Genomic DNA, 26,084 nt, shown 5'->3' with positions numbered 1-26,084 from the left:
ACGAGCACCGTAATTGCCGTCCCCATTGTGACGCGAGGACAAAAACACACACATATTCTCTCCACATACATGTGTGTTTCCCTCCTCGTTCCCTTTTGTCGCTCTAAGGTACGAAACAAAAACCAGATCTTGTTTCACCCCTCCTCCATCTTTAGATCCCTCCGGCTCTCTCTGGAAGATTATTTTCACCGGTCCCCATGTGTCCACCATTACACTCTTTTCATCCCAGCTCTGCCTCCATCTGTACCTGTTGGAAGCCATTACTTCTTACTGCTACTTCCCTCTGTTGTTTATCGGTTTACCACTCCATTATCTACCTCTCCATCCCTCCATGCACCCCCCTTCCCCCCTCCAGGCGAGGGGAGAACTTCAAAGGGGTTGATCATCATAGCACTTATCCAGAGGATTCTCCCCCTATTGGTCAGTGGAGAGAATGCAGCTTTAACACATGAAGTATGTACTTCTATACAACCAGAGGAGTCGCCCCCTGGTGGTCAGGAGAGATAATGCAGCTTTAACACATGATGCAGAGACTTCTATACAACCAGAGGAGTCGGCCCCTGGTGGTCAGGAGAGAGAATGCAGCTTTAACACATGATGCAGAGACTTCTATACAACCAGAGGAGTCGGCCCCTGGTGGTCAGGAGAGAGAATACAGCTTTAACACATGAAGCATGTACTTCTATACAACCAGAGGAGTCGCCTCCTGGTGGACAGTAGAGAGATTGCAGCTTTAAGACACTTTTGCATTGGCTTCTCTTTTCAGAAGCGGTGGCTGCTCTCTTGACATTGTTCCCGTGTAAACTTACATCCTCGACTGGACACATGTTTGGTTTATTTGAGATTACAGCAGCTTGTGTGAGAGTCAACAGACCATTCATAAAAACACATTGAATTTATCCATGGACCAACAAAATCCTCGTGGAATTTGCTTTAATGCGTTTTATCCTTCTTTTAATCTACTTTTAGCAAAACAACGGCGTGTCTGCGCTGCTCAGGAGAGCAAGTCTTTACCAAATCATCTTTCCTTTATTGATTTCTGATGTTTTGAGTATCTGACACTTAGATAGTTAATTCTATGTTTACTGCGCTGTCTCCTGAACCGGCCAATGTTAACATCCCGCCACACTAATGGATCCTCCAGTTTTACAACCCTGAATGTGCGTTGTAAATATTATCTTTAGCGTCACATGTCTCTGGGCTTCGACTGCGATAATTGAAATCCGATCATAAATACTTCCATGTGGTCTGATACTGTAAGTAGCGTCTTGTTGTGTCACGTTACTCGTCTCTGTGTTGAGCTGGAGGATTTGTCAAACTCTCTATAAACAAAGTGGAGCTGATTTATCAGAGTAATCATCCATTCATGTTGCACAAGGAGAATAGTAGCGGGACGAAACCAAACCCAGATGCTGCGGCAGATGTTTATTCCACAACATCAGATCCAGTTTGTTGTACTCCTAATGAAATCGAGTCAGAGCAGATCCATTTCAGACTCGTCTTTTTTTTAATTGAGACATTGAAGGGGAAACCCTTTTACTTTCCCTCCACTTTTCCAGTCCAGTCCAGACAAATGAATGTATTAACCGCCAAAGACTTTGCATGTTGTTTGTTGTGTTCACTGCCTTCGTCAGGTATTTCATTTGCTGGGTTAGCTTAAACAAAAACAAGACGATACTTTCCTGCGCAGAAAATGTATTATATCATGGTATATTTCAGAATAAAATGACATTTATTGCATTTTTTTTAATCCAGAACGTCTGTTTAAATCTGTTCCGGCACTCTGGGGGACAATTATATCTGTCAGGACTTGTAAAGTAATTTGTACAAATATCCCCAGGAATTTCTTCCATATTGTGATCCACGCCCCAACGTCAACATCGAGCGCTAACGCAGGAGGCAGCAGCCTTGATGTGGCTGCAGGCGGAGGACAGGAGGTGTCTCTGACTGTCAGGAGGTCTTGTGTTCAATGCTCACCTTTCTAGCGAGTGTAACCACAACATTTCCCTCTATACCCTGAACCAAAAGCGTTGATCTAAAAAACCCCATCTTAATTGTCAAACCTTTTAAAAAAAAGCAGCTCCGTTTCCAGTTTAATCGTCGTGAATTTTGCCTAATTTCACAAGTCAGGACATGAGACGCGATCCTTCCATTCCATTCCCGTCTGGTCTGTTGTTAGTTTTGCCGGTGTGTAATTTACAGCAGATTTAAACCCAAACACACATTTCATCTGCTTCCATTGATCCCGCAGCATTCTCGCCCGTCTTTTGTCTGCGCTCTTGTCCGGAGGTTAGTTTTGGCCGCCGCCTTTATTGGCACGCTAAAGTGTGTCTGGGCTGAGAGCTGCAGGATGTACTGACCAATTTGGAGTTTCAACAGCTCGTGAACATGATGATTAATCATTTCCACTGGCAAAGGCACAGTTGGAACAATGTTCACACCTTCTGCAGGCGAGGGGAATCCCAGTTGTATTGTTGCACTGAACGAGATATGTATTTACCCAATATAAGGTAAAAAGCTGTTTCAGACCTCTGCAGTGTTTGTCGACCCGGCCTGCACTTTTAAAAGTGACCCCGCTGTTCTATACTTGGTGGGTTGAGGTTTATTTTCATGTCACCGTCGTTTCATTTAGAGCTGCAGGGAAACCAAACCCCGATCGGAAGCTCATATTGCGAGGATGCGGAGAGCGGCTTGGCTCGTTATCTGAATGCCGATGGAGGTCATGTGACGTCCCTCACACCGGTGTGGGTTGTGAGGGCAACAGTATTTCTGCCCACATAGGAGGTGCCGGCCATTTAATTTGTTTCTAGATTCAGAGGAAAATATGATTCACGGAATTGAACTTTCAGGATGGAATGGGAAAAAACGTTCAATAAGTAACCTGCATATACCGTAAAAGTTGGGTTATACGCCGCTACTACCTTCGGTCATTGTCCCCATTTGCACCCCGCTGTAGCCAGCTGGCGCTCATGCTAGTTCTGTGCTAACTTCCGTTAGCTCCCCGACAACCACCAAAGGTAGGGACCAGCCCCGCCTCTACACCCGACTTGGACAGAGAGGACTCGGACAGTAGCAGCAGCAGCGAAGGGAGCTAGCAGCAGGAGCGGGGAGCTAGTAGCAGCGCTAGCTTGCGCTGCTCCTAGCTTGCGCTGCTCCTAGCTTGCGCTGCTCCTAGCTTGCGCTGCTCCTAGCTTGCTACAGCGGGACACTGACCGGAGGTAGTAGTGGCGTATAACCCAACTTTTGCGATATATATTTTTGTATCTGTTTGGGGGTAACAAGCCGTTATAAGGTCACTGTGAACCCCTGATTTAGGCCTGTAAGGTGAGGTGAGCCCCCGTTAAAAGAGGCGAGGTGGGGCACGGAAAGCGTCACACACATTTCGTCTCTTCCTGGTTGCAGATCAGTCGTCCTCTCGCTGATCACATACGTACTTTTAGAGGTAGCTAAATAAAGCTAATAAACCTGCACCAGTGGAGTCAGACACACGTTACCTGTTTGGCGTGCGTGTCCGCTCTCGCCCCGGGTTCATTTTGTTCTTAAAAAAACGTGATAAGAGAGAGAGAGAGAGAGAGAGAGAGACACAACAAGGCTCGGCAGGTAGAGTCCTAATCCTCTCTAATAGTAATGTTCCTGTTCCATAACGACTGCACGAACCTTAGCCAGAGGAGGGAGTGTGTGTGTGTGTGTGTGTGTGTGTGTGTGTGTGTGTGTGTGTGTGTGTGTGTGTGTGTGTGTGTGTGTGCGTGTGTCTGTGTGTGTGTTTGTGTGCAACCTTGCACAATTGACGATATTTCAATATATGATAACTGTTCAAATGAGCTCCACCTCGAAATCAGTCATTTTGATTTGATGTGATTGTATTTCATAAATCAGTCCACAGTTTTAAACTTTAAGCTTTTAAACCAGTTGATTTCCTGTTTGAGTGGAAGTGAATGAGATCAGCCGACAGGAAGTGGACGTTAAATGAATGATGCAACAAAGTGAACATCACTTTAACGTTGCAGCTCGTAAAGACGGGGTTTATTTTATTCACTTTTTATACATTGAAATGTATTTATATATTTATTTAATCTGTTATGTAACTAGAGACCAAAACTACATTTTGTGGTGTAAATAGGACAATATTTCCCTCTGAAATGGGAATAGAAATATAAAGTAACATATAGTTGAAATACTAGCAATTGTAATACTAGTAAAAGATCATAAATAAACTTAGTTACATTCCATAACTGTATATTTTCATTGTGGTATTGATACCTTTATCACAGGTATGAGTGTTCATGTACTGTCTGGCTGCCACTTATTATTTACTATTTAATTATCAAGATGATCACGTTTTAGCCGTCTAAAGAGATTATTATGTGATGGGAGGTTTGAAATGTCAGGATTGTCTGATCTATCTCACCATGTGCTGAGAAACATTTCCCCCGAGGCATCACATATTTATGGCTCAGTCAGATATGTTTTCTCCCTTTGACTCTCCATTTTTTCAATTTGTTCTCCAGTGAATTTACGAGGATATAAATCCACTATATCACCTGGTGTAATGGGAGGCTCCCGCTGTCTTTGTTATCCTGTCTCCGTCCTCCGTGTCAGGGGCGGCTTTAGCCGAGCTTAGTTTAACTAATCTTAGTTTACTCTGACTCTGCAGGAGAGACGCATCCTCAGCACGTCGGGACGTAGAAGTTGAGACGTTAAAGCGCTGCGCAGCATTACGTCTCAGCTGGATTAGAGATTGGGAAATTCAGAGAGGAAGATTTCCATTGCTGTTTACTATCTGCTTACGTGAAGTCCCACAATGCATCTGGGATTAAAGTTCATGACTACGTATGTCAACTGTTCTTTTAAAGAAAGTCAGAGTTTGTATTTTTTATCTCCAAAAACTCTTGCGGCATAATTTTTGTATATATTTTCCTACTTTTCAGACTGGTTTCCATTGATTTCTGCACAATATTTGCACATTTTGAGACGTATTGTTTAATGGCAATACATTTGTTTACAGAGTGATGTGTCTGCTTTGCATAACCTTAGCACAATAATGTAGCTTTGACAAAAAATAAATGCAGGTTTATTGTCAAATGGGATGCATTAAGTCTCGCAAATCTGCTGACTGATTTTGAAAGCACAAAAAAATTAATGGAAGCCAATGGCTGCGTGGAAAAATACATGAGCGTGATTTAAAACAAAAAAACACACGAATATCTCTGGTACAATCCTTTTAAGGATGAATAAAAAACCTTGAAAACATGAACTGAAATTCTGCTATTCTACCACTTACTGTACATCACACAAAAACATTTTAAAATCTTGTAATACGTCTTTTGGAACTGTTTCAAAAAGTGGACATGAAAGTGGAGTCCCTCTCATGAAGTGTAAGCATTTCATCCGTAGTCAACAACAGCGGTAAACTTTATTTACATTCGCCGTTGTGTGCGACGTCCTGTTTGTGTCGACTTTTTATCACCACAAGTTTCCGCTGTCTGCACGAGTTATGGATGACCTGACTCCGGCTGGGTGGCCTGCACGCTCCAAGAGGGAGCGAGCTACACAAATGCACGTGAGCATGTGTACAAGTACACAAAGCGGTACACACACACACACACACACACACACACACACACACACACACGGCGTGGAATAAACAGAAGTAGACGAAGGAACGCTGGAGGCCCAAACACAGCTGGTTGGTCTCCTGTGGCGGATGTCAAGGTCACAGATGGACCAGAGAGGAAGAGAGGAAGAGGAGGGAGAGGAAAGATATGATGGGGAGGGGAGGAAGAGAAGAAAGGGGACGAAGGGACGACATAACACGGACGCTTGAGAGAGGGGGAGAAAAAGACTCTTTCTTCCTCCTCTTATTGGAGATAAGAGGAGGAAGAAAGAGTCTTTTTTCCTTCTTTGCCCTTTGCCTTTCTTTATTTGCGTAAGCAGCCTTCTTCCTCCTGAAGTCGTCAGGTTCAGGCGCAGGTGAAATGCAACGAGGGTCACGTCCAAAGTCCAGTCAGTCATGAGCTTGTTGTTGAACGCTGATAGCGGCTCCTCCGCTCATTGGTTTGTATTGTGCAATGTTATTTTGACTGGCAGGTGTTGGAGTAACCTCTGCGCTCCCATTGGCTGTTGGCATGCGATGACATGCCGATTGGCAGGTGTTGCACCCTTGATAACACATGTCAGGGCGCTACACAGGCTGAGGATTAAGAAAAAACAATCTCCGTGCATCACTTGGTAGGGAAAGCGTGAAAGGTCAACAGGACTCAAGGTGGTTTGCCTTTTGATGACATCGCCTGTTTCTGCACGTCAACTCCCAGAGTTCACCTGTCAGTCAAACACTTTGAACTTGACCTTTGATCTTTTTTCTTAGGATAACTTTCTTTGTTGAAGGAGATTGTTTTTTCTTTATTTTCTTAACCTCGCTGCTCACACGACTCAAAGAGATTAGCGCTGAAACGAGTCGTCGAGTAATTGATCAAATCTAAAATGAATCTCCTCCAAATGTCTGATTATCTGCTTCCAGCTTCTTAAATTTGATTTGTAGCTTTAAATGTAATATCTCTGACTGTATGGAACCAAACAAAGGATTTGTTGGGGGCATTTTTTTACTATTAGACAAAATAATTAAAGGGATTGTGTTTATATTCAAGCGAAATATGTTTAACAGCCTCCAGCTAGCTTGACGCTAAGTACTATCTTTACTTTGAATGCTATTCTATACTAAACCAATGCTAGAATACATGTTTTATGAACGTAGCGGTGCCATACAGTATTTCTTTAACTACATACTGGCACTGCAATCGGTATTTTAAGGATCACACATTCCTTCAGACGCTTCTCTCTGACCCGTAAACCGCCGCCATCGCGCTAAATGCGAGGAATTCTATAACATACGAAGCAAACAAAGCTTTTCACATTTACATTGTAAAACAAACTGTCTGTCCTGTCTCGTCACGCCGTTGTTGTCTCAGCCGCGTCGCCGCGTGTAACCCTATAGACTCAACCCGCACGCGGATAACATCAGCCGAGCCTCGTAGGAATGAACGAAGGCAAGTCCAGACGTCGGCCGCCGCGTTAGCTGCCACTCTCGTGGTCCCCGTCGAGACGCTCGTACATGAAAGTGTTTGGACAGTGAAGTATGAGGAACATTAGCCGAAGCTTAAAGGCACATAGCTGCGTAATCGGGGGATGACGGAGTGGAAGAAGCTGCTGAATCCACTCGGAGGAATCATGGGGGAACGCGCCTGTTCCATCACGCCGTGTCAGCAAGCGAATATGCAAATGCACGAGTCTGCAGTACTGTAACAGTATCTGTACGAGTCCGACCCTGTAGCCGCTTTACATTCCTTCTAACTTAACCTCGCTGGCTCCAGAACCCTTGCAGCATAAAGGGCCTTTTCACCCAAAATTACAAAGCAACACACTTGCAGGTTGTGTTTCAAGAGGGTGTAAGATGATTACACGATCAAGTAGCTTTCATATTGTGAAACCAGGGTTTCAGATCTTTGTCCTCTTTGTTCTCTGTGGAAGAATGTAGCCCGCCGAAACCTGATCTCGTCGGTACTCGTCATATTTTATGGCTTTTTTGGCAGAACCACCCGGCGCACTATCTTGAATGGTTGGGCGTTTAACTTTAAACAAGTACGCTTGTAAAGTAACAACCGATCCTCAAAAGGTGACTCCTAATTTGTCCTGCGAAGGTCCAGCAACGTGTGCCAATTTCCTGCTTTTCAAAATAAACTTCCATCTTCACGGGAAACATCTTAATTAGGTTTAGGCAACAAAACTACTTGGTTAAGTTTTAGAAAAGATTGTTGTTTGGATTTAAAAAAGCTGCAGAAGTTGCACGGAAGTACGGAAGTAACGTGCAAAATAAATTATTGTTAGCTTCTCTTTTCACACGCATCTTTTTACAACTTGTGTTGCTCTAAAAGTCTAATAATGACGCGTCTGGGTTTACATTGACGTTAGTTAAAAGCACCAAGCGTTGGGATTGAACTGGGCTGCACTGTGTGTGTGTGTGTGTCCTCTTGTATTGCTGTCCATGTGAGGACCAGGACCAGTTTAGGGGAAGTGAGGACAATCTTTTAATTTTGATTGACGGGTTTTACACTTGAACTGGGGTAGATTGTGTGTACCCACGCAGCATTTCCTGCCCCAATGTGCATATATTTACCTCCACAATAATTCTTTATTGTCTGCATGTCTGTATTCGACACCACATCACACATCCTCCGCTATCCCTCGAGAGAACTGAATCGGGATCAGCGCCCGAGCGCATCTCTAGCCCCGCTCAGGTGGAGGCTGGATTATATCCCAGAACAATGCATCTGCCGGGCCAGTGACAATCTGAGGCGGCCCGCTCTGATTGGATAATACCTGAGAAGGTATTCATGCCTTAACAAAAGGAGGACGATAGAGCAGAATAATAAGAGCAACATGATATAGAGATGGCAGTTAAGAGAGCACGGCTCTTTTGTCGTTCCTCATTTTTAAACCTTAAGCTAATAAAGTTCATCATTTTTGCTCCTCTTACTTTGTTGTTCTTTTTTTGACCGTTTGTGCGTCCTCTTCTTCAGCCTCTTTGGCAAGAAGTTTCATTTGAGGTGCTCTCTCTTTTTGGCCTCCCTCCGCTCTCTTTTTTCTCCCTTCTTGCTCCCTCCATTAGCCCAAATGTCAGTGTTTCCCTGCTCACTTTCTCCCTCTCTTGCCCTCCTTCTGTCATTGTGATTAGAGGAGTGGAGGAGATCAGAGGGAAGAAAGCAGGAGCAGCACCGCTGACCTTTCCCCTCCTTCTCTTTCTCCCTTTCTCTCGCATACTTTGTGCCGAGCTCGCTTTCTCCTTGTTGTGTGTTTTCCTCCCGTTTCTCTTCATTCCCCACCGGGGTCACGCCATGTTTTATGTCGGGAAGTTTTTACTTTTCCGATACGAGGGTCGTCCGTTGATTGTAAAGCCCTCTAGGGCCAGTTTGTGATCCGTAGAATCCGTATAAAGCAGTTTTTATTGAATGGTGGAGGAGTAGCTTAGCCTAAAACGTACTAAAAATATTCAACGAGTATATATATTTATAATTTAAGCAAAAAAAATATGTAAAAATGTATGTATGTAAATATATATATATATATATATATATATATATATATATATATATGACGATGCATTTACCAGCTGATCCGAGAGGCTTTTTAAAGAGTTTATTCATCTAAAGAAGTGAAATGTTTTAAATGTTTTTCCTCAAATGTATACTTGAGTACAGTATTTGATTAAATGCACTTGTTGCCTCTACTATTTACCAGTTTTCTTGCAATTTGTAGTTTCCCTCCCTGAGAATATCAATAAAATGTGATCAACATTCCCCAAAAGCAGACCAATTCACCCTTTATAGATATAATAAATCAACGCCGTGCAGGGCTGCTCTATCAATCATCACCTCAGCGACCCTCTTCAACTGAGCATTTATTAAACGTCGTCCCACCGGTGTTTCCCAGGCTCTTATTATATCAGGCCCAGACCCAGACTAGACCATCTGATGACTACTTACGGGGGTCCTGGAGGGCCCTTGACCTCGATTATTGTGATTATGAGCACTCACAGTCTGTGGTCGTATGAACTAATGCACCCCTGTCCCCTGAACCTCCATCACACCGCAGTCGACACCCTCTTATCCCTCCTCCCTCCCTCCCTTCCTCTCCTCCACCCTTTCATCCACTAATCACATTGAAATGCCAGCCGCGACCTTTGAGTTTGACCTCGAACAGACCCCCGAAACTATGCACTCTTATGAGGCATTTACTCCTATATTCACAAGGAGGTAATTAAGTGTGTTATAGTCATGTATTTGACGGCGTTTAACACTTCAAAACCCGTATATCTGCTCACCATGCGGTCCGTCAAGTGAAAAGATGGCGTCGGGTTTTAAGAGGCTCGTACATGTGAGCTTAAGCCGCTCATACGTCAGCTTATGCGAGCTCTCCGCTTATAGAGTCTTAGAGCGCGGCGTGATGTTCGGGCAGATCTCAGGAATGCCACCCTGAACACAGGAGCTAGTCTGTAGCTTGATGTGGGGCGTATGAAATGCAAGGAAGAGTACTTTTAGTCAAAAGATCTTGCAAGTGAGAAAACGCCATTTTGTTTCTTTGAAGTTGTGGCAATATTGTAATTTTCTTGTCTTTTTTCAAATTAAAGCGCAGTACATCTGAACTATTTAAATGATTGTTATCACATGCAGCGTATGAGCAAAGAGTTTAAGATCATTTCATATAATGTGTGTTATGGATGTAAACCTTTAACTCAAGCTGTTCTGGAGCTTTCAGTCATATTACATGATCTAGTTACCTACTCATATACAGGTTTATTTTCGAGCTCTTAAAGGATTTCTTGTCCATTTTTGCATAAACGTTTCAAAGTTAATTATCGACCTTGAAAACAACAATTCTCCACAAAAAAAAGCCACGTCTTCTAATTAAACATCTGTCCTCTTTCATCCTCATTTGAGCAGATTATTAACTCCTCCTCTTAGTTAAACATTGTGTGTCACTCACTCCAAACTAAAGTTCACTCATACAAACTGCTTCCTCCTGATAAAAGATGAAGCCCACCCGCCCCACGCGCCCGGTCGCCCTGGCTGAGAAAACAAACGCCCCCCTGGTCACAGTGACATTGTGGAGGTGGATGCTGGACTCTGGTTGTAGTTAAAGCCGGTTTGTGTGTGTCTGCTAATCAAAGAAAAGAGCTGGAGGCAAATACACAGGGAGAAGAAATGAAGGCTGAAAACACAAAAGAGGAACCTGGTCGTACGCGTTGTGTTTGATGCATAATTAAATCCGCCCTTTAAAGAATTATGCACTTTTTCACTCAGCACCGACTGGATCTCCTAAATCCGGTTTAAATCCTTGCAAACTTCTCTCTGATGCAACTTCTCGTCATATCCTCATGACTCACGGATGTCTTTCTTTGTGCTCTGCCTCTGTTTTCCATCTCTTTGTGTGATTTGTTTCTTTTATGAATGTGTGTCGCTCGAACGTTCAAACTCCAAAATGTCTGATCTTCAACGAAGGTTCTTCTTACGTATTCTTACAGTCTCCTTCCCTTTCTTCTTTCTCTGCAGGGAACGTCGGACGAGCCGTGTGCCGGCAGAAACTGCGGCGAAGGATGCAGGTGCAACCCAGAGAAAGGCAGCAGGGTGAGTCACATGTTCACGTCTCTGATACAGATGTTTGGTCTTTATTAGCGACCATCTTACGGCTTCACTCTCGATATCTGTCACAAAAAAAAATTTGAGTTCCTGTTCCACACGCAGAGATGATGCGTTTACTTATTATGTCACATTATAAAACTACACATTTCCTTGGGTAGTTATGACATCATGCAAAAGTTGTCTTATATGGAGATGCAAAGTTCTCAATATTCAAATAAATAATCACACAAACGTACAGACAAGATATATGTAACATGATCTTGAAGTTTTTGAAAAGAAATCTATGTTTTGTTTCTTTTCAAAAGAATGTTTTGTCCCATAATGCACCTTGCTATCACAGTGTCTTAATCTGTTAGATATCAGTTGTGTGATTGGTTAATGACGTCCTCTGTGCAAGCAGCGTATTTACTTTATATGTTCTATATTTATTTATTCGTGTGTTTGAGGCCGCAGTGATTATGACGGCAGCAGAGGAGGAGGTTGGGTGAATAAAGTATAAAGAGCGACAATGTCAACGCACAGGACTTTCACCCAGGAGACCGCTGTTAATGTCACGTGTGAAACCAAACGGCGACACTTTGAGTTATTTTAAGTTGCATACTGTATGAAACTGTTGCCTAAACCTAATCGAGTGGTTTCACAACGATGCATAAAACGTTTTTGGGACATTCTGTCGTCTAGGTATGAAGATGTGGTGCATCGGCTGGGTGTAAACACACACAACTTGTTTTATCAGCAGATTTTTCTACATAATATGCTATTTTAAGTGTTATAATTAACTACTTTGTTCTGATGTATGTTAAACCTAATATATCCATCAATCAAATCCCCGCCTAAAACACAAATATAGACACCGATCATCTATAACTCATCATGTCACAGATGGAAGTGCGGTTATTTCTTTTTTTTTTATGACATCAAACTGTGAAAGAAAGAATATGTCTTCATATTTTAATTATCCATCACATAGCAGCTTATACATGAATCGTTCTATATTTAGGGTGTGAGGTTAGTGGTTTGCTTTGTATTTGTTCCACTGCATTCATTCAGTTGAGGTGAACTGTTTTGGGAAATTAATTAAGTTGCGGGGAAAAAGTAAATTGCCTTTACATTTTTATTTTCATCTCTTTACATCGACAGTCAAAGACGTTATCAGCATGGATCAAAGTTACACGTGTTTTAATATCCTCACAGACAATGTTGTGATTTCTCCAGGCGAGGAAGATCAGACGATAACAAAACTGCCTTTAAAGCGAATAACTCATCTTTTTGTCATTATGAAATAAACACTATCATATATACAATATGCAATAACACACACACACTTATTTCAGTATCGTGATGCAGAGTTTTACCTGCATCTGTTTACATTTTAGGATCCACACTCAGAGCTCTGCGCTCTGATTTATGTGACAGTTAAGAGGAAGGCTTTGTGTTTTACACGTCAATATATATATGTAAATATGTAAATATATATGTAAATTCCTGTACATTAACGAGCGCCTTTAAGTGCAGCAGCATCATCAGGTCAGGACGGTGGTGGCCGTAAATATTTAAGTACTATTTTATGCTTATGAAGAGTCAGAAAGAGCTTTTTTTACTTTTGAAAACATCTGATGAACATAAACAACACAGAAACCCTATATTCATGAGGAATGTTATGTTGGAATGTCAACACAAAGCGATATTCAAAGGGAAAAGGTTTGGTCTCAGACACAAGAGAACCAGTGTGTGCCTTCCATGAGTCTATAATAATAATAATAATAATTAGAAATGAAGTAAGATTAGAGAAGATAGATAAGAACTTTATTCATCATGAAAAGAATGATTGGCCAGATATTGATCAAAGATTACAACAGAGGAACAATACAAACATACAATACAGCATAATATGATGTAGTATATAGTATAATATAATATGAAAGAGTTTTTTTTAGCGGCTTTAAATTAAATCCATACATTTGCAATGTACTGCCTGTAAAATATTAAAGAATATTTCAATAAAGGGACATCAGTTGTATCGTATAAGTACATACGATATGTATTGTGTTCCACCATCAATCAGAAGGTTAGCTCCGCCTCTATTTTGTACTTTTTACATTTATTTGATAACTTGAGTTACTAGTTAGGAATATATTATTATGTATAGCATAGATTGCTGTAAAATACCCAGAAATCTATTGAAATAAACCAACTTTACCAGCTGCTTAACAAGAAACAAAAAATAATAAAGAAGTTAAAACACAATGAATAAAAGAAAAGTTCAATTGTTTTCTAATAAATAAATCACTTTAGTTGTACCCATAAATCACGTACACACAATTGTCCACTAATGTCGCATCAATCAAAAATTAAATTGGGTAAATTCCGTCCTTTAATGCAGTTATTTTTAGCTCAAAGTTCATATTATTTTATGGAAACTATTGCACTTTTATTGCCTCATTTCCCCTTCAGCTTGAAACAGGAAGTGCAGACAGAAGTTTCTCTATACGGGACTGATGCTGCTCATGCTAACACACATCTAGAAGTCTTCCACGTCCTTTAAATATCTCTGTATGTGTATATATATATATATATATATATATATATATATATATATATATATATATATATATATATATATATATATATATATATATATATACTATTTTTAACAGTGTCAAAGTCTGCGTCTATGTAAATCCTTTCGAAAAAGAAACAAACTCCAGCTGAGACGTGTGTGTGTGTGTGTGTGTGTGTGTGTGTGTGTGTGTGTGTGTGTGTGTGTCCACATCTGGCTAAAAGCAGACTACCTGTAAGCTTCACACTGTCCCTCGGTCGCTATCCAAACATCAATTACTGTCTGACACAGAAGGCTGCACTTACTGCACGCAGTGTGGAGGCGAGTTCAGGTAGATGACACAGCGGCGGCCTGCAGGTAAATGATACAGCTCAGGTAACCCAGCTACCCGGCGCAGGCCTTCTGCCGGCCCTAAATGGCACGGCCGCCACTGGATTACCTTCTTTAGCTGACGCGTTTAAGTGGTACGGTGCTTATTCGTCCCTTTTCAGTTTTACTTTTGCCCTCGCCGGTCTTTGTTCCCGCTCATCTCGAGCTCACAGGCGGTGTTTACGCTTATCTCTTTTTAAAAAATAGTTTCAGAGCACGATAAACATGAATTCAGTTACAAGCTAGATGTTCTGTACGCGCCACGTTAAAGATGTTAAACTTCTTAATTCTAGCAGCGGAGCATTAACATATATTAATTATAATAATAATGTTATCTAAGGATGTTTTTCTTCAGCTCGGCCCGATTAAAACTCTTTGAGCCGTTTTATATCAGGTCACAACGTACAAATCAAGAAAAAAAACATTGTATAAATCCAAAAAAGAAACAGAAAAAACATGTTAGGTATCAAATTAAACATAAAAATCAGAGCTACAATAATATATAATCATGTACAACCTCTAAACACAACTAAAACAATAAATAGGATTAGGCTAAACATTTTGGTTCCAGGAGATGCATTTTATAATTCCTTTATGTATCTAATTCCAGTCATTTGCCACAAAAAGTGTGAATTAATTTGATACAATATACCCCCCAAAAATCATTCCGATCATTTCCGATTACACCCTGAAAATCCCCAAAAGTACCGATTCATTTGAGAACTGCTGGTGAGAAAGATATTGACAAACTAAGGGTGCATACTAATAATATATGAGTTATCCTCATACATATTCAATTCATAACTACATCCATATTCACGATGTATATTCCTTATAGAGTTATGATCTCGTTCCACGTTTGCCATGTTTAACTTGAACTGGCAACACGTAGTGAGAGGAATCAGACAGATGCTCTGTTGATCCCCGAGGGCGAACGCCTGTCAGCCGTTTACCTGAACAAACAGCAGGTTGATCAAAAGGTCATTTCTCCATGAAGTACGGCGTGTTCTGTGCTAGTGTAATTACTGTGTGTGTCTCAGGGAGATGTCAAAGTAATAAGCATGGTGTGCGTCAACACATCTTTAAGATGACTCTTGTTGCATAAAAGCCTTCCCAAAAAGAAGCCAAAGCACAAAACTGTCCGAATAGATTTTGTAAATTACGGAAAAGTTTGTTTTAAAGTGAAAATAACAAATTCAAGTTAAAGAAATTGTTTCATATGTTTGGGATTTACACTGTTATGCTTTCTTACAAAGATTTAGAAGATAAGATCGATACCACTGGAGCATGGGGCAAGCAGCCGATTAGCTTAGCTTAGCTTAGCTTAGCATAAAGGCTGGAAACAGGGGGAAACAGCTAGCCTAGCTCTGTTCAAAGCTAACAAAAGCAGCCAACCAGTAACACTAAAGCTCACAAATCAACACTTTACATTTTGTTTGTTAAATTCGTACAAAAGTGTTAAACAGCACTCAATAATGCTAAGCTAAGCTAACTAGCTGCTGCCTGTAGAAGGGCCACGAACACAGAATTTCTTTGCTTTAAATAGTCAGAAAAGTTAGTAATCGTTGAGCTTATACCTCATGCAACCAACCTATTACATCGTTAGTTACAACATTATATTTATTTATCATTAAGCATTCTCATCACTCATAAACAAAAGCCGCGAACCTTTGGAAACAAACAAATCTTCTTGTTTCCGTCGTTAATCCTGCTGTTCCACCGATATCTCCGGAGGGCATCGCACGCACCGGTGCATCATTAGAGGAGGAGGAGGAGGAGGAGGAGGAGGAGGAGGAGGAGGAGGAAGAGGAGGAGGAGGAGGAGGACTGACGTGCCGAGACAGAAGTTATGAACTGAAGATGTTCCCTCCGGCTAATAAACGTGCCACGAAAGCAAACATCCGGTGCCATATTGGAAAAAGGACAAAGACGCCCCTCTGTTCTGCTGGATGGACCTCATCATCTGGAGCATCCACCGCTCCTGCCTGAGTCAGATCCTCCTCCCCGGGTGATGAAGCATCCGATCCCAACACAAACACGCAGACGACGCGGTCCAGACGGCGCGTGTTGCTTTTAGTCCTTTGCTTTTGTTATTAATAGTCAAAGGGTTCCACTTTGTATTTAAAAGCCTGTGTTCACATGTGTGTGACTTTCCTCTGCGTCGTCTTGGACCCATCAGGTCCAATAACATCCACTCCCCTCGGGTGAACCAAAGGTCAAAGGTCAAAGCGTCGGGGATGACGGGATGGCCGCTGTGTGTTCAAGCAGTGGTTAGTTAGGTCAACACGCGTTTCCACTTACGGAGTCCGGAAGTGTTTTATTTCATTATCGATTATAGACCTCCGTCTGCATGTCGCTCTCTCTCTCTCTCTCTCTCTCTCTCTGTCTCTCTTCCATCAATCCATCCCTCCTTCTGAAGCTGAATATACAAACTTGTAAGTGTGTGAGACAGATAGAAAAGAGTCTCTCTCGCTCTCTTTCTCCCTCTTTCTCTCTCTCTGCTCTCTCCTTCATCCATCCAAACATACATAAGTATGTGAGACAGATAGAAACAATCTCTCTCTTTCTCCATTCATCCCTCCTTCATTCTGAAGCTGAATATACAAACATACATAGTACATACGTGTGTGAGACGGATAGACAGAATCTCTCTCTCTCTCTCTCTCTCTCTCTCGCCCAGACAACAAAAGGGCGGCAGGAATAAAGGATGCTCAGAGAGGAACGGTCCTTTAAAAAGACGATGAGGGTAAAGTGATAGTGGATGTGTGTCTCGCTGGGATGGGGAGATAAGAGATGGAGGGATGAACCCCTCCTGCGGGGGCCTCTCGCTGAAAGACGCCGTCTCTCCATCCCTGAATTCCTTTACTTTAATCCTGGGAGACAGAGAGAGAGAGAGAGAGACAGGCTGGATCCCTTTTATGTCAAACCAGGAGGAAGAGGAAGATGAGAGATTTTATTTTTCTCCTGAAAGCAACGGAGTGAGAAAGTGAGACTTTAATCCCAAAGCAGGAAATAAAAACATCCAGGAAGATGGCAGGAGAGGAAGATCCAGACGGAGATGTTGAAGACAGTTAAGGATTGAAAAACGTGGAGAAAGAGGGAAGGATAAAGGAAAGCAGAACTGAGGCACGCTAGAAGGAAGATCCCGTGTGTGTACCTTTGTCAAACACACACAGACGGAGATAATCAGCACGGACCCCGAGAGGAGCCGGAACCACGGCTTTGATCTCCTTATTCCTTATCGCTCATCTCGCCCTGCGTCCTCTAATGTGCCGCGTTTGAGATTGTGAAGTGCGGTTTTCACATTGTAAGTGATTTTGTGTGTGCGTGTGTGTGCGTGTGTGTGTGTGTGTGTGTGTGTGTGTGTGGTGATTTACAGGACATTCTTATCACACACACTCTTGGGCCCCTGCATGGCATTTTATCAGCTTGTCCCTCCTTTTGAGGCTGGAGTCTAAAAGCAGGGCGGTGGTCTTTGTTTGGGCTTCGTCTCAACACACACACACACACACACACACACACACACACACACACACACACACCTATACGTGGACATATAAAATGGTGGTACAGCAGCCATTTTACCTCCCTTTGTCCCAAAATGTCTCGACAAACAAAAAGTCGCCTCCTTGTCTTCAGAGCTGAAATTATAGAAAAAGGATGCGATTTCTAGCTTTGAACTTGTCTCTTAAACACACACACACACACACACACACACACACACACACACACACCTGCCACTCATCCCCTCACAAAGCACTGAGTTTAGTCTTGCAAAGGTTAAAGGTCACAGCCAACACAAAGGCCATTGTAGACAAGAAGGTCAGGGGCAGCAGGATCACAGACTCTGAGATAGACAGGCCGAAGTGTGTGTGTCTCTTTATCCCCCTTACACACACACACACACACACACACACACACACCGTCTCTTCTTTCTCAGCTTCCTTTTTGGATGTGTAATGGTTTTAAATCCTATAACTTTATTAAATCCCATTTTATTTAGCCCACAAACTGAGAACACTCTCCTCATGTTACCTTGAATTCTTAAGAAAACGGTGAACGAAGAATAAAAGAAAACTAAGAAATGTTTTGATGAATTGAATTAAAAGGAGAGTAACGTTTTCTTCAAGAGTTCAAGGTAATTCTGGCTGAGAAATTGATATACAAATAGTACATTTGTGGTTGAAATATTTGTTTAAAAGGTAAAACAACAAAACAAACAGAAAGTCCCGTCCCTGTTTCCTGTTTAGTGAAGAAGCTTAAATCTACAACGGTACACACAACAGTAGAAGAAGAAATAAATCCAGAATCAAAGACCTGTAGCTGCGTCTTCTCAGGTTCCAGTGCGCACTACTGCCCTCACATGGCCGCTGGAGGAACCGCCGCGGACAAGAGTCCAAGTTTGAGCAGTTTCTTGTGTTTCCGCACAAAAGTTTGAGAAAGACTCGATAATGTAGAATAAAAGTAGAGGAAGTGGAAACATGCCAAAGGGAAGAAAGGGAAGGTTTAACGGGTTCCTCCTCCATGTCTTCTCATGCACAGAGCAGGAAATAGACACCTTCTGGGTGATCTGATGACACACACACACACACACACACACACACACACACACACACATATATACAAAGGGCAAACCTGTGAAGGAATGTACACAACAGGTTATTACTGATTTTATAGGCTCTTGTGATTTGATGTGACGATGACGGCACAGTTATTTATGACATTTCCACACACACACACACACACATACACACACACACATACACATTTAACACAAATCCGAACTATAATTTATGATGTATTTATTTTGTCCCACCCTGCTCGTTGCTGAAGCTCAAACTTAGAGCTGTTAAACGTGTAGATGCTCGTCCCCTTTCAAAAGGATAAAAATACTTTAGGATTTGCAATTGTGTGTGTGTGTGTGTGTGTGTGTGGTTTGTCTTCAATCTCATAAAATGATTATTTCAAGATTATTACACAATTAAAAGTGAACTTGAGAAGATGCTTTTGACCTCGACCATAAGTATAGACGCAGGGATAAAGAGGGGCTGGTGCACTGGTCTACTGGAGGGGTCCAGGGGTCCAGGGGTTCAGGGGTCCAGGGGTCCAGGGGTTCAGGGGTCCAGGGGTTCAGGGGGCCGGAAAGAGCCTCTGTTTGAAGTTAGTGATAACATTTCTCATTGGGAAGTCACAAAGGGGTCACCAGATCCACAAAGAGAATACAAACTTACCAAAGCGAGACACAAACATCGACAAAGTGACACAAAAAAACTACAAAGACATGCAAAACAACCAAAAAGAGACACAAAACATCTACAGAGGGACACAAAACAACCAAAAAGAGACACAAAACATCTACAAAGAGATGCAAAACAACAAAAAAGAGTCCCAAAACAACAAATAAGAGACACAAAACATCTACAGAGGGACACAAAAAACAACCAAAAAGAGACACAAAACAACCGAAAAGATACAAAACATCTAAAGAGGGAAACAAAACAAGCAAAAAGAGACACAAAACATCTACAAAGAGATGCAAAACAACAAAAAAGAGACACAAAACATCTACAAAGAGATGCAAAACAACAAAAAAGAGACACAAAACATCTACAAAGAGACACAAAACAACCAAAATGAAACACATAACAACCGAAAAGACACACAACATCTACAAAGAGACACAAAACAACATAACACAATCATAATCCATGCGGAGGAGTCACCTGCAGGTTGGGTGGCGTCTGATTGGCTCAGGAGGAAGTACAGCTGCTGTATCTCTGGACTCGTAGTAGAGGAGAAGTAGAGTCCCACGCTGCTGACGCACACACACACACACACACACACACACACACACACACACACACACACACACTGATAGAGAAAATATGCACATGCATATGAACAAACTGCAGGAATCTGAAATGGCGAGCTAACTAAACACAGCTGGCTGGAACTCGTCTTCACACACGTCGGTCCTTTTGCCTCTTCGTCCTCCGCGCGTTATAAACAAAGAGAAGAAGAAACCAGGAGCTTCACATATGAATCAAATCTGAAACCCTGTTTTTGTTCTTGTCGTCGTCTTCTTCCACATTCTTGGCCGTCTCTGCCGTCAAAACACTTCAGCTTGTTTCTAAACAAGGATTTTGGCCCAGAGGAGCTCGTTAATTCACTTTTTTTTTGCGCTAATTGTCTGTAAGTTTGGTCAATATTTGCCCTCAATTTGGTTTTAAACTTGGCTGCAGTCCATCTGTTAATTGCACACGATATGTAGCAAAAACATTATATTCTAGCGTTTAAATATATCATGAAACTTTAATAAAATCAAAACAATAAGTAGCATTACATGAGGAGGAATAACTAATGACATGTACAAGAGATAAAAGTGAACAGGAAGACATTTTACAGGTGACTTTGCGCAGCTTTGTCACTATTGGAAGACCAATAATTATCATTATTATCACTTTTTTTGTTCTTTTTCTCTCCACATGTGAAGCTTCTTTCGCTACTCTATCTCTCAATGAAATACCGGTTTGTAAATAAGTCTGGTTTCCGTCACAAAGAACCATTTTTTGAATCCAAAATGCAACTTTATGTGTCGCTGCGTCGCAGAGAAAGAGCGAGATCTTTACGACGCGAGTGAAATTGAGTGTCGTAAACATCTTTATTTTATTGTCTTTATCCACATTACCTCAGCGGCCGCAGCTGTACATCACTTTTAAAGGCCTTACAGGTTTAAACGAGCCAAACGTGACAATTACGTCTGCCGTTTGCACTCGGAGACGCTGTCGCCACCTCGGGCACTTTTTTTTCCGAATACGCCAATTAGTAAAAGTTTTTAGGGCTGCGGAGTGAAAAGTCCTGTGTTTTATTTTTTATAGCTTTACCTTAACAGCCTCATGGGGAATTTCATGTTTTATTCTTTTCAGTTGGAGAAACCACAAACTTTTTCTTTCCTCGTCGTGTTTTTCATTCAAAAGGCAAATTAGGGGGGGGGGGGTCACCGCTGACCGCTAATGGGGTTTTTTATTGGAGGGGAAAGCACCTGGATGGAAAAGAGACAACAGGTTGTTTGTTTAATGGCGGCCAATTTCTACAAACAGATGAGTCAGATGTGCAGAGGAGGGGTGGGAATGATTCTGCTGGAGGCGCTTTACTCTCCTCAAAATATAAGTCCTGCCACTCGATGGAAAACAGCACAGTCATAGCTAAAGCAGAGACAACTCAAATATTTCTTGTGTGCAGTATGACACAGTTAAATTATAAACCACACAAATTGACTGTCTGTTAAAGTGTTACCAATGTTTGAAACTACCGGTATTTCCATTTTTACAACCTCTACTTCCAGCCTCTCCTTGACCGAGATGGCGACAAGTCGTCAATCAGGAAAATGGAGACGCTTTGGAGCAATTTATTGAACATCTGGAGCGTTGCTTTGGTATTTTTGAACGGGTCAAACTCTGGTGGATGAGATGCTTGAGTCCAGGAAAATATAGAAAGACACAACGTTAAATAGGTGGAAGAAGAAAAATGATAATCTGATAGACAGGAAGTAAATCGAACATTACAAAATAAATCAATAGCCGTCTTAAATATGGATGCAAATGCAGCGAAAGTCAGAATAGGAATTGCCAAAAACATCTCACTGAACCTTGCAAAATGATCAACACAACTGTCCAATGAACAAGCAAAATGCAAAGATTGATCGTATCCTGAGCGCCCAACTGCTCCCAGTGAGATTATTTTACCCTCCATATAAATGTATTCTCAACCGTCCCGTGTGCTGAGGTCACGAGGTCGTCTCTCTCTTTTTAGCTAGTGTGTTCACTTGTTTCATCCTCAACAGCATCAAAAGTCCCGTCCCTTTGACCACATTCTTGTTGCCTTTTCTTTGCGGGGCGTTTGAGGTTCCGCCGATTCCCGTGGCCCGACCTGTAATTAGGTTATCAAACTGATTAAACTCGCACCCAAAGACCCAACATTGGCCCGCCTGCACCCCCCCCCCCTACCCCCCCCTTTCCCCGCGTTGCACCCATCACCGTCCCCGAGTGAGCATGCGGTGTGACAGCTAAAATCTTCCCCCCCTCCCCGACTCGCACACTCATAGCTCAAAACAATGCGTCCCGATAAATCCTCAGAGGGCCCGAGGGTGTGTGTTCGCAGGGTTTGTGGGCGTGTGTGTTGGTGGACAACACACACACACACACACACACACACACACGCTGGTTTTCACACGCATGGCGGCTAGAATCTGTCTGTCCAAGCACTCTCCCCGATCAGGAAGTGAGGTCGGCCCGATGGGAGCGGTAAGTCCAGAGAGCTTAGCGGCCCAGAATGGGCTCCATTGTGCCCTTTGTGCTGGAGGGGATTTGAGCCTACAAACTGACCAGTCTGCTGGAAGGTGATGAGGATGGAAGGTCTGGAAGAGCCGGGGCGGAGACCCGCCGGACTGGCATGAAAACAGACGGGGATGCCAACTGGCGAGGGCGTCGGCGGGGAGACGGTGTCGGCGGGCGCTGCCAGGATGATCGCTGATAAAATGTGTCGCCGTGTCTTTAAAAAGCAAAGTGCTTTATTTATGTACAGACCAGATGTGAACCATGTGGACTAAAGACAAAAAAGAGCGTGATGGCTTTAGAGGGACCAGCGTGTAGCATTTAGTGGGATACTTATGAATATAATATTCATAAGTATGCTTGAAAATAAGCATCTTTTTTGTTTTTGTGACCTTAGAATCAGTCGTCTTTTTCTACATATAGGAGCGGGTCTGGGTTTCTACGGTGGCTCAAAATGGACAAACTGGCACACGGGAAAAGTTTCAGTTGGTTGTAATCTGCAACCCCGCCACTAGATGGCGCCAAATCTCCACACACTAGATCTTTAAAGCGCCACGGTTATTTATATTGTGAAATGACGTGTTGTAATATGAACCGACTCTGCAGAGCTTTCCAGACACTTGGTTTTACACATATTCTTTGCTCTAACGGGAATTGTTCATTGTACATTTTTTCCGATGTACTATGTGTGTTTCTGCATGATTCCACTAGAGGGCACACCAGAGAACGCAGACCGTACAGAACTGGAGTTGTATGATTTAATTCAACAATAAACATTGCGACAATCTGCACTTAATTACTTCTGAGATTCTAATCGTATATGATTTGTAAGGCCCCTAATTTAAATAAACTCCTTCCCCGTCACAGTCATTTCGGTACACGTGCAGCCAGCCCATCATGTGAACGCCTGACGTATGATTCTGGTAAAAAACAACAACTGACAAACACACGTTACGCTTTCTCTACGCACAAAACTGCAAATTTAGCAACGAGCTAGTAGCGAAAGTAAAACTTTTAGCTTCTAAAGAACATGATGTTTCCTTCTAACAAACAAGAGATAAAATAATGTAGCAACTAGCTAGTAGCTAGTAGCGCAAATATTGGACTTGTAGTCTTTAGGTGCTAAAGAATGCTACTCCAAATGCATTGTAGTGTTTTGTAATGCAACAATGGCCGAGTGTTAATCACAGTTTTAAGGATTAGCACACAGGTTATTCAAAAGAAGTTGCAATGAAAAATGATTTAATTCCCACATTGTTTTACACAGATGCCTCTGAGGGTTGTTGACCATGTGGCATTGGGATGGTAGATCGCCACCTAGTGGTCATTTTCCTGCTGCAGCAAAATCTGAGGCTTTAACACACTTTCCTCCTCTTTTAGTTCCCTTTCATCCTTTCACTTTTATCTCCACTCTGTAATCTTCTTCCTCTGCAGACTACATTCATGAATTCCATGCCATGTTAGGGAATAAACAGAGACTCTCTCCTCCAGCTGACCATGAAAGACTCTCTGAAGATTAGATCGTAGTAGCCGTTTGTTACATTTATTAGCTTTTTTTTTGTTGCAAATGGCAAAAGTCTATGCATCCATGGTTAAGATGATTAGCATTATTCACCTTTTACGTAGCACCAGACAGACGGCCGAGTCTTTGAAAGTTACCCCCTGTGACCCCGAATAACGGATACTAGAAAGACTAGAAAGAGATGACCCCAAAACTCCTCCGAAGTATGTGTGTGTTTTATTCCCCTGGAGCTGATAGAACACGTTAGAGGCGATTTAAAAAAATGAGATGGAAGGAAGGCGAGGCGTGAGAGAAAGTGCCGGACGCCCGCATATCTTCTCCCAGCGGGTGAAACCAGGTGTGAGCTGCGAGCCAGACAGCGTTACCTGGTTACCCTGTCATTACTGTTAGCCACGCCCCCTTCCCCCGAGGCCACGTGAGCCTGGAGGCGGAGCTACGGCCTCGCACCCCGTGGTCGAGGCTGATCCAGGATCAGTGTCACTTTAAAAGCCAAGAGCAGTAAACTTGTACTTGGTGTTACACCCGACACACAAAACAATGACCTCTTTGTAGCTTTATGTCAAGTGGAGTTTATTCATGTATTCCGACATGATTATATCATATTTCATTCATAAATGGTGAATCCATCAGTTATAAAGTGGAACAATGCTTTATAAAAGATGATGTAAGTGTTACCGATTAGTTTATACCAGAGAGCTTCACAGTCTTTGTAACTGTTATTGTATTTATTCTCAAAGCTGGATATCTCTGCCTCTTTTTCTCCCTAATTGGTTAATTATATAAAAATAAAAAGTGAAAAAAGTAAAGTACCATATTTTTGATGTCCCATCTGATATTATTCACCTTCTTCTCAGTGACTGGGATGATAGAGATCGATACCACTTGCGTGTTTTGTCCATTTTGAAGCTGCAGCCGGCGGGCGGTTAGCTTAGCTTAGCATAAAGACTGGAAACAAGGGGGAACAGCTAGCATGGCATTCCTCACGCGGCTCCGCGATCATTCTATTGTTTCCATTTCTTCCCAAAGGTGTCGTATTTTAAAACGTGTTTTTTAGTGCTTTGCCGTGCAGAATGAAGCATAAAGTTTAGAAGAGGGTATTTATTATAATTATTAGCTCCACCCGCCTGGTACTCCCTGCAGGGTAAAACAAATGCTCAAGATTGTCGACTGGTATTTGACCTTTTTTTTTCCCGTGATGTCCCCTGATGTTGGATTTATTATTCCACAGATGTGTGTCTGCAGGCAGAGTTATATGCCAATGGGACCAGGTGCTGGGGAGAGATTTACCTCCCTGTTTGTAATGGAGGGGTGTGTGAGCCTTTACCTTGTGTGTAATGAAGGGTGTAGGCATCCTCTGTGCATGTGCTACAGTAGAGCGTGTGCGTGTGCGTAACCATGTTTTATTTTTTTACTTAACTCTACTGTACTCCTTTAAGCTAAGGACAACATTTAGGAATATGCACTCACTTGCACCTGACCACCGGTGTCTCATCAGTGTTGAATTGAGCTGCAACACGTCTTGAATTAATTTATGAGCAAACAAAATAGCTCATCTTCTTCATCTTTTTCACCCTGAAAATGAAATCCTCTGACTTTGCGTTGACCCCGGACATCTGCGTCTCTCTCTCCTCCTTCTCCTCCCTCTCCTCCCTCCTCCCTCTCCTCCTTCCTCCCTCTCCTCCTCTCTGTCTTTACTGTTTTACTGCCTGAGATACCAGCTAATGGCAGGCTGTGAGCGGTGGACGCTGTGGTGTGAATGTGCCTCTGAAGAGAGGGATTCCTTCTGCAGCTCATCCATCCACCTGTTAAAGCGTCTGTGTTTTTACCCTGCTGGTTGGAATTGGTAGTGCAGCCTGTCACCTGCAGCGTAAAGGCTTTAAAATCTACTTTGATTCTATCCATAAAAAAAACATTTTTTCCAGATGGTTCTTCAAAACCTGCAGTAGCAGTTTCTCTTCTATGATAATAATAATAATAAAGAACACAACACAAAGACTACATTTCTTCTGTTTTTGCGGTACTTGTGTAGAGTAAAAGTACACAAGTACCTTTAGGGGATAAGATCATTTGTTAACGAGGCAGCATGTGTCAGTTTGTAATTATCATACT

At 42.3% G+C, this 26,084-nt stretch overlaps 1 protein-coding gene across 1 annotated transcript in view; it reads left to right on the top strand.

Annotated features, from left to right (window-relative positions):
- The window catches only part of col4a6 (collagen, type IV, alpha 6), a 106,482-nt gene that overhangs the window by 47,313 nt on the left and 33,085 nt on the right, over positions 1 to 26,084 (top strand). Inside the window, exon 3 of the mRNA XM_079215832.1 lies at positions 11,103 to 11,177. Within this exon, the coding sequence (XP_079071958.1) occupies positions 11,103 to 11,177 (75 nt within the window). The remainder of the gene's footprint in view (positions 1 to 11,102; positions 11,178 to 26,084) is intronic.

This window comes from Taurulus bubalis (genome assembly GCF_910589615.1).
Source record: "Taurulus bubalis genome assembly, chromosome: 3".
NCBI classification, from domain to species: Eukaryota; Metazoa; Chordata; class Actinopteri; order Perciformes; family Cottidae; genus Taurulus; species Taurulus bubalis.
This window is presented reverse-complemented; position numbering and strand designations above follow the sequence as displayed.